This window comes from Cavia porcellus, unplaced genomic scaffold, assembly GCF_034190915.1.
Source record: "Cavia porcellus strain 051 isolate PalLab524CR breed Dunkin Hartley unplaced genomic scaffold, mCavPor4.1 scaffold_8, whole genome shotgun sequence".
NCBI lineage: Eukaryota > Metazoa > Chordata > Mammalia > Rodentia > Caviidae > Cavia > Cavia porcellus.
In genome coordinates this window covers 33,994,935-34,008,422 of record NW_026947491.1, presented here as the reverse complement: position 1 = coordinate 34,008,422, position 13,488 = coordinate 33,994,935, and the positions used below count along the sequence as shown (strand labels likewise).

Here is a 13,488-nt window from a genome sequence, read left to right as displayed (position 1 = left end):
CCTACCCTCTTGTCTTTGTCTCTTGTTCACTGAATTACACAGCATCAGTGCTCTCAAAAGAGTAGCATGAAGGATATAAAAATATGCACCAAGTGTAACCCACCAGCCATGGTTGGGCACGCAGGGATATAGCTATTACTCTCAGGAGCTCTGGTGACTGCATGGGCAAGTCAGTTAGCAGACACCTGGATAGCTGACCGCCCACACCATTCAAGGCTCCCACCAAGTACCCTTGCAACGATCAACTCACAAAGCAGGAGCCAAAGAACTGCCCACACATTCCTTGCACCAACTCAGGATGTTACATCAAGATGGAATAAAGTGGAAATCAGTACCCATTTTGGCAGGGGAGCAGAGTGCTTCCTAAACAGGATCAGCCTCCCCGTCCTTCCTTGAAGAGGCTCTGGGCCTGAACTGGCTCAGGGACAGAACAGAGGGTTTTGAGAAATCAACATTTTTTGACAAGAATACTAAATCCGTGTTTTCAAATTTCATTCTCAAGTAGAGAAAGGGTAAAGCTACATGCTAAGACATCCTTTACATTACGCATGTGATCTATTTCTTTCCCTTTCTCTTTTCTGAAGAGGAAAAACTAAAATTGTCATCTCTTTTAAGTTTGTATTTGGGGCAGTTTTCTGCAGAAGACTCACAAGAGAAGAACAAGCAAGTTTATTAACAGGTACTTAAATCAATGGAAGAAAATCAAGACAATGCAGAGACTTATGAGTCTGCCATAAATAGTATTTTAACAAACAACAAATTTCAGAGATGTGAGTGCTAGGATCAGAAATGGGAAACCTGTGCAAACACATACTTATGAGAAGAAAGTCTGCTCCAGAAAGCCATTTTCTATACTGCTAAGAACATTTTACTTAGTTTTCAGGCAGGAAAAGTTGGGAGCAGGGATGAGTCAGAAAGATTCTGTCTTGCTCTTAAGCAAACTTAGAAAAGGGCTATTTCCTTGGGTTTTTTTTGTTTTGTTTTGTTTTTTTGCTTTTTCGTTTTCATCGGTACCAGGGATCGAACTCACGACTGCCTGCTTTCAAGGCAGGCACTTATGCTGCTGAGCTAAATCCCCAGCCCCTTTCCTTGTATTTTTGATTGCCATCAGCTCAAGAATCCACTTAGTTTGGAAATATTTTGGTTTTCTTCACCATATTTATTCCCCATTATCTTCCAAACCAACTTTAGTCACTCAAGCTTACCTTTTCCAAAATAATTCTACCTTTCTGGACTTCTCGTATTTTGCCTCTGCCTGGAAAATCCTATTCTCCAAAGCTCAAGGATCAAGTGCCACTTCCTTTGGGAAACGACCTTCAAGTTGACAAGTATGAGTTTCTTTAAGTCTCCAAACTGTGCTAAAATGACATTGGTACCTGGGCTCCAGGAGGTACCACACAGATGAAGGGTTTTAAATCTTGCCATTCTTTGACATACAGATTCGTAATTATACAACTATCGAGGAACACTCTTGTCAAGCATCATCTTTCCTTAGCTACTACTTATACCAAAACTCCTTAAATCATTAAAAACTCTTCAATCCAAGAAAGTTAATAGTTTCAATTCATAAACTTCTATCTGCTCTGAGTAACTGAAATAAATAGTAAAAAGTAATTCTGCAGTATATAGTAGTAAAGTTTAGATTCTAACAAAACATTTAAATTGGATAAAACGAGAGAAAACAATATATTTAAACTTGGTTTTATTTTTTACTTTCAAAATTCATAAAAAGCTTTACAATATATGCGTCCCCCTGTTGATGGAAAGACAATGGAAATTTTACCACATCAACTTGGTTTAGGCAAAAGCAATGGATAATTTACAAACAAAACTCTTCAACTAAGAACATTTTGCAAAATACATGTTGTTATACATCTGAATTTACCTAAGTCAGGCTTTAAAATACATTGTTTAAGAATGTTTAACACTGAGAAGCCTAGCAGAATAATGCTGAAGGCAGGCTATGAACAACTTTACACATTGAATGTAACTTGAGGGAAAGAAAGAAGAAATTACCAGTTGGACCTATATCTAAATATATGTTAGCAAGATTCTTTAATAAATTTGAACAGTGAACAATTCTTTTGCCTCTGGTAGGTTCTCAGGTTTTATTTTTAGCTTGTGACATCTTGACTAAAGGAACTTAATTCTTGGACAAGAATATTTATAGAAAAAAATAACATTGGGGTATCTTCTCAGTCTTTCTCAAGACTATTTCTGTAGTCTTCCTTCACACTAAGGAAGACTACCAGAAATAATATATGAGATTTCATTTAGGTTATGCTTTATAAAACATAAGTACCACATCTCAATGGCAAAAATAAAAATTCAAGATGGTCTCAGACAACTCTAAAAAAAAAAAATTTAAATATTGCCCTAAATTAGTTTCTAAATTTGTGAAACGGTATAATAGATATTTTGGGGCACAGAATCCATTAAAAGTATACTATTATTTCCACTTTTAATATAATCTTAAGTGTACTCTGGGGTAGCTCTTTAGATAAAAGTATTGTCAAAAGAGTGAAAATGGAAAGACAAGAAACTGGATAATAATAACAAACATGATTTTTAAAATTATTTATTTTGGCTCAGCGCCAGTGGGAAATAACTAGGAAATGAATGAGCTATCCCAGTGGTCCCAGTTAAGATTCTTAACTAACCTGTGATTTGAGGGTTCACTCATAAAGGAGTACTTACCCAGACTGCTTGGTAAGGAGTACCATGCTGGTTTTAACGGCTTGTTTTGCTATTTTTCAAGAACACTTAGGAAAGACTAAGTACTTCTCAAAGTCACCGCAACAAAGAACTCACCAAGATCACAAAGTACCCTCCTCCAAAAAAATAAGTAAATGATTTCATTCTAAGCAATGTATTAGTCGTTTTTGAGAGAGAGAGAGACAGACAAGACAAGACAAGACAAGACAAGACAAGACAAGACAAGACAAGACAAGACAAGACAAGACAAGACAAGACAGAGAGAGGGAGAGGGAGAGGGACAGAGAGAAAAAGACAAAGAGAGAGACAGAGAATGGGCTTATAAAAATAAAACCGGGGCTGGGGATTTAGCTCAGCTGCATAAGTGCCTGCCTTGCAAGCAGGCAGTTGTGAGTTCGATCCCTGGTACCGATAAAAAGGAAAAAGACAAAAATAAAATAAAATAAAACCCCAGTACTCTTACATATTTAAAGTTTTTCCTCAATAAATCAAAAGAGTTTTCAAATACTCCTCACCTTTCATCTCAAATTACCCCTTCTATTAGCCTTGTATTTGAAATTAAGACATCAGAGTAGTTAAGAGCTTTAGGACTACTTTAACAGAAGCAACATACTGAGTTCACGTATTAAAAAAAAAGGATTTTATTCTGATGTCTTTCAGAGGCTTTAAGTGCTGTGTTACTACTCAATGAAAATTACCCTCAAAGCAAATATCATCTAAGATACACAAGTACTCACTTTATTATGATAGCATACTTTTGCATATTAAAACTTATGAAGCCTAAGACAAGCAAGCAACAAGTTAATAAAAAAAAAATCACAGTTCGGAATTTCAATCTTTCTGCATGGTATCACTATGAAATATAAAAAGACTACTAATGTTCAAGTGGATTGATCTCTATACATTCATGCGACCAAACAAATCACACAATTGTGAGATTATGCAACATGAGTAAGTACAGAAAATTCCCTCTGGGACTGCTTCTTCAAAGCTTAAACAATTAACCAACCATCATTTTGGGGGTGGAAGATGAATACAGACTGGTAGGTCCTACATGTAGAAAAAACTAATTAAAATATTTTAAACAGACATTATAGGTGTTTATTTGATACTTAAAACTGAAAGCATCTCTCTTTATTACAAAAATTCCATGTACTAAGAATTTACATACACAATACAGGAAAAAAATCTAGAAACATTTTTTGTTTGACCACTATATCTTCTAAAAAGGCTCTCCAAAATCTTGAGTAGAAGTATCATACTCTGCAATGAAATGCTTGAGTTCTTCAACACAGCGCTCACCTATTTCATGTAAATTTTGCCTCAGTGCAAATTGTATAGACTTTTCTAAGGAAGGATCTTTTTCAATCAGCATTTTCACCACCATCCCAAATGTTTCGCAGTCTTGTCGATAAACCTAAAATGGTAAAACACAATCTGATTAACTGGGAGTGAAAACAGCCAAAGATTTAGCTAATTGAGTCGACCGAATTAAAATGCTTAAGTCTAAAAGAGAGACACAATGAAACAACTGAACTCTAATAATGTCATAAGTCACTGGAGCCAGAGGCTGTCAGAGCTCTCTCAGATATTCGATCCAATGTGAATGAGTACAAAATACTGGCATACCCATCAGTGCATTTTGGGGCAGGGTATGGCATTTGTCAGCAATGTATTATTAGGCGGTCTATTTAATGGACACTGGATTAGGTTAATGGCCAGGAAGGGCACATGAACAGCTTTGTTCATTTATTTGTCTATAAGAAAGCTTGTGAGGGGGCTGGGGATTTAGCTCAGCGGCATAAGCACCTGCCTTGCAAGCAGGCAGTCGTGAGTTCAATCCCCAGTACCGATAAAAAAGAGAAAAAGAAAAAAAAAAAAATTCTAAGAAAGCTTGTGAGGCCCTAACTTAAGGTTATCTTCTTGAATCATGACCAGATGACAAATTCAGAATTGTCTGGTATTCAGTAAGTAATTATAAGAATGCTGCAGTGGGTTGAAGGCATACCTCAGGGGCAAAGCACTTGCCTAGCAAGCAGATCCTGGGTTCATTCTCCATTGCCACAAAAACAAGCGAGAAACGGAATGCTAGGAGTCTATGTGGAAAAAGTCTTTTCAAGTTAGAAATCTTTAACTATAGATAAACTCATCAAGGCAGGGTTAGGGTCAAAACAGTAGGTCATATACACATGTATGTATGCATGCATGTATATAAATATGTGTGTGTGTGTACATAATGTGTGCACATATTTCTACCTCAATGCATATATTTTACTTCAAAATGTGTACATAATTTTTATCATTTTTACTTTTCTCTCCCAAACTGCTATATTTCCAAAATCTAACACTAAATGTCACTTCCTTTATTTGCAGTCATGAAACTCATTTTAGATTTATTTTTTGGACTCAAAAGTTCATGACTTTAAGGAAAAATACATTAAGTCTTCATAAACATTATGTGAAATATAAATCATCTGAGTTAAAAACCTGTTACATTAACTTTTAATTTTCAAGTGTAATAGTAACAATCAGTATTGCTTATTCTCTAAAAAATATCTTACTCACTCTGAAAAAGTTAAATTGAGATATAGCTGGGCTCACAGTAGTTTTCAATTCTCAAATGGTCACTGTTAGTTGTGGTAGCTGTAATATTTGATTTTTTCAAAATAACTATTTGAAGATTTAATTTTGATTCTCAGCTTTAGGCTACTAAATTTTATGAAATTTAATTCAGTCATCTTGAAAACAGCTCACAAGTCCCAAGGAAAATGAAAGGATAAGTTTCCTTCAAATGACACAGAAATTATAGTATTTAGAAACTTCAGCTCCCTTTTCAGCAATAACACACTTTTTTTTCCTGAATAGTGATAACATTTACTAATAAAATGCTTATATTTAATTCAGCAATTTAAACCAACCTTTTCTTTTAGTCCAGTTTATCCTAAAGTTTATATGACCAGAAGTGATACTGGTATTCTGAAAAACCAACCAGAAACAGTTCACTATTCACATAATATTACATATGACGCCAAGGCAACAGGACACACCATGAAAGACCTAACAAAGCACCTAAGTCAAGGCTGCAGTCCTTGTGAAGGAAAGCCAGAACCATGATATTTCAGTCTTAGAGGAGGTAAATTCCTTACCAAACCAGTCAGCCCACATAATAACAGCATTCTACCACCACCACAAGCCTCAGCAGACCACTTTGTGGGTGGCCTAAATTTTACAGGCTTTTTTATAACAGATGTACTAGATGAGGATAATGTTACATGGTGAATTAACCTGCAGATTCTTTAATGTAAATCTGCTTTTTAACTAAAATGTAACCCTTTATAGCCCCTGTATTGTTTACAGGAAATAAAATGCTACAGATTTGCATACTAAAAAAACCAAAGTAAAATTTTTACATTTACTTAAAACTGTTAACTGCTATCATTCTAGGGATGAGACACTATAAACACTTACAGTTTTTGTTACATACATTTCAACTGAAAGTTGTTTTAAAATTACTCACTGGAAACAGATAAATTTGTATATATTGGCTGATGAAAACAACCAGAACTATTAAAAGCAATGTAACTCTACTAGAGGAAAAAATGTTTTAAAACACCTTTAAAATGCCCTGGCTGGGCATCAGACAGGAAATAATTAGTTTTTGTTAAAGGAAGACCTCACCCACTAACATTTTATAAATACAACTCAAAACTGTCAGAAACCTATTTCCGAAATCTGTTCCACTGTAAACTCAATCCCCAACAGGAAGGGTGTAGGTATCTGTAGGAGTGCTTGTTTGCGTATGGTCTCTAGTTGGAAAGTGCATATTAATAATCTTCACATTTGCTATCTACAGGCCACACAGAAAGCATTTTGTTGTTGTTACTGCTGTTTTTCTTGTGCTTGGACCTCATCAAAACAGGAAACCGGTTAAAGTATGGGTGGAATCTTTAATTGCACAGAAATTTAGTGAATTTGCAACATAACGAAAAAATTATCCAAATGTGATTTCACATACTCCCTTACTACAGTCACCAATGTTATATTCTCACAAAAGTACTTCTAGGAATAAAGCAATAGGCTAAAATAAGAACTATTAGTTGTGATACGTCTGAGAAGCGGAAGAGGGGGAAGGACTGGCCAGTGGTGGTGGCTGAAAAGAGACACCCCTGACCCCCCGGGGCATAGCATCTCCACCCCGGGGGCTCCCTCGGACCCGTGGCATGGGGGAATATAAATAGCCTAAGCTTAGGGCAGTGCCCTAAGGCCATTAGAGATGCACAGGTATTTCATTGGCACACGTTTGGTGCCAGGGACAGGTTTCTAGGGGTGGGGGTATAGGGTTACAGGTAAATCTCTAGGGGCAGGGGGGAGGCAGGAGCTCCCTAATTCCCGCTGAGGCTTTTTCTGGCTATAGCCTCCGGTCTGGGCCAGCAACCCTTTCAAGTTGTGCTTTCAGATGACTAGAAGACAATCTGGTGAAACAAAACCAATGTTAGCCAGGCATGGTGGCACAGTCTTGTTATCCCAGCATTCAGGAGGCTGAAGGCAGGGGAATTGTCACGAGTTCAAGGCCAGCCTAAGCTCTGAAGTGAGTCCAAGACCAGCCTGTACTACACAGAGACCCTTTCTCAACAAAGAAAACAAAATAAAACAAGCAACTACAAATTTCCTTTATTTAAAGTATTTACTAACAAAAAAACCTGTCAAATATACCATTTTTGCTCCCTAAAAGAAGCCAAAATTTAAGTACGTTATGAGAAGTTTCATTTCATATAAATCATATTTAACACATGCATTACAATTTGGCAAGAGTACTTTGGAGGAATGGTGGATTTTTTTTTTTTTTTTTTTTTTTTTTTTGGTCTTTTTCCTTTTCATCAGTACCTGGGATCAAACTCACGACTGCCTGCTTGCAAGGCAGGCACTTATGCCGCTGAGCTAAATCCCCAGGCCCCTGGGAATGGGGATTTAAGTCATATTCAGATGAGAACTGTTGATGCCTTATCATTTCATATAATTTTATTTACTTGAACTCATTTGGTTCAAATGCTACATGTTCTGCTTCAGAATGCTAATGCCCTAATGAGACAGAAATAATTAAAATACAGCATAATTAAGACATTTAGATGTGTGAGGCGGTAGGAAAGGCAGAAAGAATAGAAAAGTGGTTCCACAGACTGTACTTACTGAGTTGAATCTTAAATCTAATACTGTGTAAGTCCACCTCCATGATGCCCACGTTCTAATCCTTGGCACCTATGATTACTTTGTTTCACGTCACATAAAGATCTTGCAGTTGTGATTTACGTTAAGCGTCTCTAAGTGGGGAAATTAGCCTGCACTATGTAGGCAGAGCACTGTAATAAGAATCTTCAGAGGAGAAACAACATACCAAAGGTTAAATGACAAGCTTAAAGGTGGAGGAAGGGGGCTAGAAAGCTAAGGCAGAAGGTAATGAGACAATGGAAATGAGACTGTAAATTAACGCATCTCCCTATAATCTCCTGAGAAACTGCAGACTCTCATTTGAATCCAATGAAACCCATTTTGACCTAGATATATTTTGCAAGTGCAGTTGGAGCAGTCACCAAGTTAGATCACTATGATCCATAAAACACATCTTAATAAATTTACTGCCAAGTATGCTCTTAGACAAAAATGGGCTTAAATCAAAAATTAATAACAGAAGACTAGCTGGAATATCCTCAAATATTTACAGATTAAACATACTGCTAAACAATACACAGGTTGAAAATATCTCAAAAGAAAATTCGGAACATTTTGAAGATGAAAATTTAAAACATTCATCAAAATTTGTGGAGTGCCCCAACAGCAGTAGGGAAAAAATTTTAGTGTTCAATGTATATATTACAAAATACAGAATAATCTAAGCTAAGAAACTAGAAAAAAAAGGCTAAATGATATCAAAACCAGGAAAAAATAAAAATAGATGAAAAATGAAGTTAAAAACCAGAAAATTAGTAAAGAATCAATGTAAACAAAAATTTGTTTGAAAAGACCAACAGAATTTATAAATTTGTAATCTGGATAACCAAGTGCAAAGGAGGCAAGCAACAAATTTATTAACCTGGAATCCTATGGGTATCAAAGGGATAATAAATGAATACGGTGAACTCCATGACCAATAATTTGATAGATAAAATGGACCATTTCCTTAAAATACACAATCTACAAAAACTCATCAAAAGAAACCAAACAATCTAAATCTAAAGAAACTGATTCAATAATTAAAAAACAAACAAATAGGGGAAAAAAAAAAAAAAAAAAGGAAAAGACCAGAGCCTGACTGTTTTATTGGCAAATTTTACCAATGTTTAAAGAATGAAAATACCAGTGTGCTAAAGAAAATCATGGCCAGGGTTGGTAGCACATCCTCTAATCCAAGCCTTTTTGGAGCAGAATCAGAACCAGCCTGGGCTCAAACACAGCAACATAGTGAGAACCTATTTCAAATTTTCTTTAAAAAGGGGGATGGGGCCAAGCTGGGGAATGCAGCTCAGTGCAAAGACCCCATGTTCAATCCCTAACACACACACACACACACACACACACACACACACACACACACACACACCACATTAGATAAAATCAATACCTACTCTTCTTCACTATCATCTTTGCAAAGTAAAAACAGACTGGAAATTCATCAACTTGGACAGGTATTTACCAACAAACCTTACAATTAACACCATAGTGAAAAAATTAGATGCTTTCCCTCTAGATGTGGAATGGGACAAGGCATACCCCCTTAACTATTTCTATTCAGCCAAACTGTATTGGTAGTCCTAACTAATGCAAACAGAAAAGAAATAAAACTCTGCTCATAGATGATATGATTACCTGTAAAAAAAATCTCAATTGAAAACAACCCCCCACCAATTTCTTGCAACTAATAAGTGATCATAGCTGAGTTGTACCATGTAAGTTAACATACCAGTTAGCTGCTTTCCTATATATACAAACAACCAAAATTTAAAATTTAAACACCGTTTTATTAGTACCAAAAAATATTTAAGTATAAAACAAAATATGTGTATGGCTCTATAAGGTAAACTATAAGCTCCAAAGAAAGAAGAAAATTAAAGAAGAGATTCCATATACTTAACAGGAAAACTCTGTATGATTAAAATGCAAGTTTTTCCCAACTTGATCTGTAAATTCCAATGCAGTAATAACCAAAAATTCCGTAATTAAATTTGCAGATACTGACAAATTGGTTCTATAGTTTATATGCAAAGGTAACACCCTGGAATACTGAACTTATAAAGCTGAAGAAAAATAAAGTAGAAGAAAGGTGCTGTTCAGTCACAAGAGACATAAAGGAACTTTAAATGCCAAACAGATAAAATGAAAGAAGTCAAAGCCCTGTCAACATGACATGCTGTAAAAAACAAAACTCAGTGGTTGGGAAGGGGCAGCAGGAACCTACAAGGAACCTAGGCCATGTCTACACAAGAGCATCTACACTGTATGAGAATCTACAATGGGATACTGAATGGTACAGGATACCTCTTTCAACATCCACAGAAGCACAGGACAAAATAATGAACTCTAAACTGGGCATGGTGGCACTTGGTATAATCCCAACACTCTGGGAGACTGAGGCAGGACAACTATAAATCCAAACCCACATTGGCCAATTTAGCAACTTAGACCCTATTTCAAAATAAAAAATAAAAAGAGTTAAAGAATCAATCCCAAAGTAAACTATGGACTATGGTTAATAATCTATCAGTGCCAGATGTGGAAGTACATGCCTGTAATCCCAGTATCTTGGAAGGCTGAGGCAAGAGAATCACAGTGAGTTCAAATCTAGCCTGGACTGTAGCAAGACCCTCTCAAAAAAAATGAAATAAAATAAAATAAAATAAATAGTAAATAAATAAAATTATCAGTGTCAGTTCATCAAATACAAGAACTAAATCAGTCAGGAAGAATGTTAATCATAGTGGAAATTGCACAGAAAAGTACATGGAAACTTTGTATTTTTGTAATTTTTCTGCAAACATAAAACTGCTTTAAAAATTAAATGTATTGATTAAAAATAAATAAACAATAAACAAGTACAAGGGGTCTTAACTTCTATGTTCCAATTTCAATACTTTTACTAGACTATATTACACATGACTTAAGATGATACAGCACATGCATACAATAGTGCCTACTATACAAGAAGCTTTTATTCTGTGTCAAATACAGTGGTGGAGATGAAAACAGGAAAAACAGACTTCCAGGAGAACATGGTGGACAGATAGCAGCAGCTACGGAGGCTCTCTGAAAGACCCAGCTTAGAATCCACGAATGGTGCGGAGTGAGGAATCCTAAGCAAGAGAGGAGATATGCCCTGCTGACCCAAGAACGAACTGGGCTGAGAGAAACCAACTGGGAATGCAATCCTGGTGCTATAACAGAAACAGATAAAGCCCCAGTATGGAAGCTGGAGCCCACGCCTTTGGAAACCACGATTTGGGTTTCCCACCGCCACTGCTGCGTCTACATCTGCTCGGCAGGGAGAGAGATGAGCGAAAGCTCTGAGAACGGGAATCAGTGAACGAGTTGAGAGCAGGATGGGCAGGGAGCCGTGCATCGACCTGCAGTGAGTGAGAGAAACTGGGAATCTTCCACGATCTACGAGGCTCCAACAGAGGACATTATGGGACCAGGCAGACTTGCGGGAACAGGGCACTGTAGTGACTTCAGTCACATATCCCCCTCTCAAGCGGGACTGGTGAGCAGTGCCTAGCCTACGTGACGCTGCTGGCTGAGACCCAGTAGGCTAACACAGCCCAGGGCCCAGCACCTGAAGGTGACCTGGAGGGGCAGGCCCCTCATAGGCTGCCTGGTCCATAAAACTCCCTGGTGCGCTGCGGTGGGCAGGAACACCTAGCCAGCACAATTCAGTCAGACTGTGGCCGACAGGGAAGGAAGCTGGGCCTCCTATATACGCTTGCATATGTAAGGAACAAAGAATATGAGAAGAGGGAGCAACAAGAACCAATAGACATAAAGCGCTATCTCCAGAGCCTCATAGACGAGTTCAGGAATGAAGTTACTAATGACCTGAAGCTAGAAATAAGCAGAATAGTTAGAGAAATGTTAAGCACCACCCAAGAAAAAACAGATGGTGGAATGGAAGATCAGAAAAAAAGGGGAGAATTGTTTGATGGAGAAAATAGAGAAAGCATAGAATACGTGAAGCAGGTTCAAGGAGATTACCAGGAAACTAAAAACTCTATCGAAAACTGGCCTAAGAGCTTGAAAGAAACTAAGGATAGATTATCTGAACTGGAGGCCAGATTTGTAATATGGGAGCATGAAATGAAAAACTTCTTAAAAATAACAAAGAAACAAACAGCAATAATACAAAGGCTAGAAGATGATAAGAGGATCTATAACTTAAGAATTAAGAACATAAAAGAAGAAGTAGGGACACAAACAAATGAACTACAAAAGCTACTCTCAGAAATAATCCAGGAGAATTTTCCTAATTTAGCAAAAGGTAAAGATACTCAGTTGTATGAAGCATTCAGGACGCCAGCCACCTACAACCCAAACAGAGCTACACCCAGACATATAATAATCAAAATACCAGAAATCCAATATAAGAACAGAATATTAAAAGCCGTCAGAGACAAGAAACAGATCACTTACAAGGGAACACCCATCAGAATTACAGCAGACTTCTCAGCACAAACCATCAAATCATGAAGAGCATGGGGGGAAATAATTCAAGCTTTGAAAGATAATAACCTCCAGCCAAGTTTGATATATTCTGCACAACTATTCCTGGAAATCGATGGAAAAACAAGGTGCTTCCAGGATAAAGAGGAACTAGGGGAATATGCAACCACCAATTCAACCCTACAGAGAATACTGCAGGATATTCTAAAAAAGAAAAGTACGAAGAATCCAGAAATAGTGGCAGAGAGGCCACAATGAATGGAGCAGAAAACAAACTGAAGAAGACAAACTGACAACTAATGACAGAAAAAGAGCTCAACAGAAATGAGGTAGAGAAGATTGGATGATAGGAACAGCTATTTTGGAGAAAATGACATCATAATAGGTAATGCTGATTTACTATCATCTTGTTTTGAAGTCTCATCAAGCTTTTGCTCTTCTGTCTCCATTGGTCTTAGCATGTTGTATCTTCTTGGATTTTATTATATGTGATAGTATAAACAAAAACTTTTATAGACAAGGAGATTATACAGAAACCATTGTTCATTTTCTGTTAGTTGATTCTAAATACCCTGTAATACTGTCATTCTCTTGAATGGTTTTACACTGTTTTGGTATATTTGATGCTACAATATATGAAGTTATACTCAAAGATTTCAAGGAAAGAGACAATATGGTAACTACTTTTATGTCAGGATTATCTTGTGGTAAAACACTATTTTGCTTAAATGGTTATGTTTTTTTCTGCACTGTTTTGTTGTTATGTCCTCTTTTATCTCAATCTCCATTTTATTATTTACTTTTTTATTTTTATCCTTTTAATTAAGGAAAAAATAAATAAAAAAATAGCAGGATATATTATAGTAATCCACTCTGATTTACTATTAACTTGATTTGAAGCCCTGTATTGCTCTCACCATCTTGTTTTGACTGATATTCCTCTATTCTGTTTTGCTTGATAGTACCAAGTTCGAAAGTTTAGGCAACAGCTGTGAAGATAGTGCGATTCATTATGACGCCCATTCTGGTTGACTATTATCTACTTTTAAAGACCTCTAATGTCTCCAATGT

General features: G+C 36.6%; 1 protein-coding gene across 14 annotated transcripts in view; it reads right to left on the bottom strand.

The window, feature by feature from the left end:
* Positions 1-1,685: 1,685 nt before the first annotated feature.
* Pphln1 (periphilin 1) overlaps positions 1,686-13,488 on the bottom strand; it is a 148,045-nt gene continuing 136,242 nt past the window's right edge. For all 14 annotated transcript variants that reach the window (XM_063254569.1, XM_063254574.1, XM_063254568.1 and 11 more), the window contains one exon: positions 1,686-4,132. In XM_063254569.1, the coding sequence (XP_063110639.1) occupies positions 3,938-4,132 (195 nt within the window). In that variant the 3' untranslated portion in view covers positions 1,686-3,937. The remainder of the gene's footprint in view (positions 4,133-13,488) is intronic.